Source organism: Stegastes partitus, unplaced genomic scaffold, assembly GCF_000690725.1.
Source record: "Stegastes partitus isolate 25-593 unplaced genomic scaffold, Stegastes_partitus-1.0.2 Scaffold628, whole genome shotgun sequence".
Taxonomy (NCBI): Eukaryota; Metazoa; Chordata; class Actinopteri; family Pomacentridae; genus Stegastes; species Stegastes partitus.
The window spans coordinates 152,532-155,640 of NW_007578359.1; the positions used below are offsets into that span (position 1 = coordinate 152,532).

The 3,109-nt window shown below is 44.3% G+C and overlaps 1 protein-coding gene across 1 annotated transcript in view; it reads left to right on the forward strand.

Annotated features, from left to right (window-relative positions):
• Positions 1-3,109, forward strand: part of LOC103363055 (dachshund homolog 2-like) — a 90,381-nt gene that overhangs the window by 46,261 nt on the left and 41,011 nt on the right. Inside the window, exon 2 of the mRNA XM_008289653.1 lies at positions 1,871-1,986. Coding sequence (XP_008287875.1) covers positions 1,871-1,986 — 116 coding nt within the window. The remainder of the gene's footprint in view (positions 1-1,870; positions 1,987-3,109) is intronic.

Consider the following 3,109-nt stretch of genomic DNA (forward strand, 5'->3'; position numbering starts at 1 on the left):
TAAATGACTTTGGACGGCCATCTGTTACTGAGCCTCCCTGCAGAGAGTTGGCCTGCATGACAAACCTCCTCATTGTGTGTGTGTGTGTGTGTGTGTGTGTGTGTGTGTGCAGCCTCCTTCCTGTGCTCTACTGTATTCTGTGTTTATTTATGCCTACGTGCACATGCATAATACAGGAGCTGCTGTTTGTGGAGGTTCTCCTGCACATGTAGAACACGTTCTGCCGCCTTTGGAAGGACGCCGCCGCTTTACACGACTGTTAACGCGTTTACAAGCCAGCGTCTCCTCTTCTGAATATTTTAAACGCTCTTCTACCTGAAAACCTGATTAATAATCGCCCGTCCCCTTCAAAATAAGAGTCTTTGTGGGGACAGAGCGGCCGACACGTTTTCGCCGTCTCAGGTGTTCCACAGGATGTTTGTGTGTCGATGAGCTCACCTGGATCTCAGCCTCGGTGTACATCAGGAGCTTTTATTGATCATCTGTAACACAAGCTGCCTTTAAGTTGTCCGTTTTCATCGTCTCACTCTCTCGTCCTGTTGGCTGGAATATTCAGGTTTCATCAAGGAGTTGTGCAGATTTGTCTGTCTGTTGGTTTTATTAGAAGTTTTTCTCCCTTTTCATGACACTGGACTGAGTTTTATTGTATTTATTACAGGAACAATATCATTTACCTGATATTTGCTGGGTTCTTTTGTTTTTTTTGTAAGTATATTAGTGACTAAAAAAAAGGAAATTGTGCTTAAATTCTGAGACTTTATTGGTGATTTCTGTGATATTACAGATAATTTTGAGTGAAATCACAGAAAAAAGTATTAATTTACGTGATGACAGGATTAAACCAGCTAACATATACTTCTTCTCTTTATTTTTACATACATTTGCTGTTATTTTTATTGTTTCAACAGTTTTTTTTCACATTATTTGACCTTTTTTTAAACATTTTTTTTCTATATCTCCAGTTTTTAACAGCTTTTTGAAGCGATTATTATCTATATTTGCTTTAAATCCTGGATTGCTGTCCTCTGACCAGTGCAGCTCTCTGCACTAAGCTAAATGTCCAGGTCGTGTTTTCTGCTCCTCGAATGAAATCGACCAATCAGCTGCGGCTTCGCTCGGCCCTCTGTCGTCCAATGAGATCGCTGCGAAGCTGCCGCTCGCCGTCGCTCGCCGTCGCTCTGTGATGTGATTCGTCCGAGCGGCCGGCTGTCGGCGTCCAGCTGTTGGCCTCCACCGACAGTCGCGGCGCCGCAGCGTTCCTGAGACGCTGATTCCAGATCAGTTCATCCATGAAAAGCAGATTTTAGCCTCTTTGGTTTGAGTTTATGAAAGTCTAAGAATCAGCTGAACGTCGGTCTCATCTGGTGTGAAACCACAGAAACGTCCTTATTCAGACGTATCGATCTGATTGGTTTCACTCTGAAGGAAGTCAAACTGAACAGTTCCAGCATTAATCATCTCTGTACGGTGACGAAGCACAGAAGTCATCCAGGAAAGGGCCTTTTACACAGTTTCATTGCTTTTAAATGGAATTAATTTTCCTTCTTGTTTCAAGAACTTCATGTCATTTGGATTTTATTGTAGTTTGACTTTTGCCACCTCGTGTAAAGTCCTATGATGTCTGAATTCAGCTGCATGTCAGAGACACGTTTACATGATCAAATGAAAGAAAACCAACAAAACAAACACTCCTCAGCACAAGGAGGCGTTTCTGATTCACCACCGGGACCCAGAATGAGGAGATACAGGTTCTAAAGCTTCAGTGTTCAGCCGTAGAGGAGGAAAACCAGAACATTTAGCTCTCAGCGGTCCATCGTTCTTTCTCCGTGATCCCGTTTCTGTGTCTCATCTCTTCTTGTCTCCCCTGCAGCTCTCGTCCAGGCCGTCCTCCGAAGCGATGCTCTGGTGCCGGGATCCAGGAAAGCCCCAGGCTGCTTCACCCGGGCCTCCCCGGCCTGCTGTCGCCCAACCTGCTGTCCCACACCGGTGAGGCGCCGCCTTCCTCTGAACGTCCTGCTTTCTGCTCCAGCTTCAGGCGCCAGTTTGTTCCTGTTCTGCGTCGGTTCGAGGTGGAACCGTCTGTAGTTATGTGAAGGAAATCCAGGAAGTATTCCTGCTCTGGCTGCTGAAGCCTCTTTAAAGTGGCTCCTCTCTGAAGTTTTATTAGTTTAGGATCCGTTAGTTGACTTTAAACCAGATTTCTGCTCATTCAGGAAACATTCGACAGGTTCTCGTTGGACTCTGAGTCAGTTTTGTTTTTAAAATCTTCCCGTTATTGTAGCGCTGCCCTCTAGTGGCCGTAGCCTTTACAGCAGGAGCAGGGGAGGAGCTCGGGGCGGATGGTCGGCTCCATCGCTGTTTCCTGCTTTAAAACACCAAACCGTTCATTACTGTAATCATGACGAGGACGGTGTTTAATTCCAACCAAACCAGGATCGTTCCCTAAAAGCTAAGGAAAATATAAATCGCTTTATTTTATGAGTCCCATTTGGCACAAACAAACAGATTTGATTCAGATTTCAGGGAGTGTCCAGGTGGAGCTGCAAGCAGCGTTTCCACAGAAGGACCGACACACTGGAGCAGGAAATACAGACAGCGACATGACGGCCAAACAACATTAAATATGGCTCAAAGTGATCGAAAAATGACATGACGTCGCTTAAGATTCGTCTATAATGACATGAAATGATCCAAAATGACTGAAGACCTGTCCAGAAATGCTCTAAACTAGTCGGCTGTCAGTGTTTTGGACAGTTTTTAGTAGTTCTTGGAGCACGTTGGGCAAAATCTGAGTCACTCGCTCTCGTTTCCACTTTATCTAAAAATGAGTGTGAGTTCAGAAACTCTTCCAGGATTCACTTTTCTTTCCTCCGTCTTTCTCCTTCTTTGCTAAAACGTTTTGCTGAATTAAACTCCCAACTGCACCTTTACCAACACCTGAGTTTGCCCTGAGTTTTGCCTGCCAGGCTGCACAAACTGAATCCTGCATTTTCCTCAAAACAAATCTGGTTTTATTACAACCGACGATTAATATTCAGTTTTTTTAAATTTTAAACCTTTTAAAGGAAAGTTCCACAAATACTGGTAATATGTATTTATCCCGCTAACG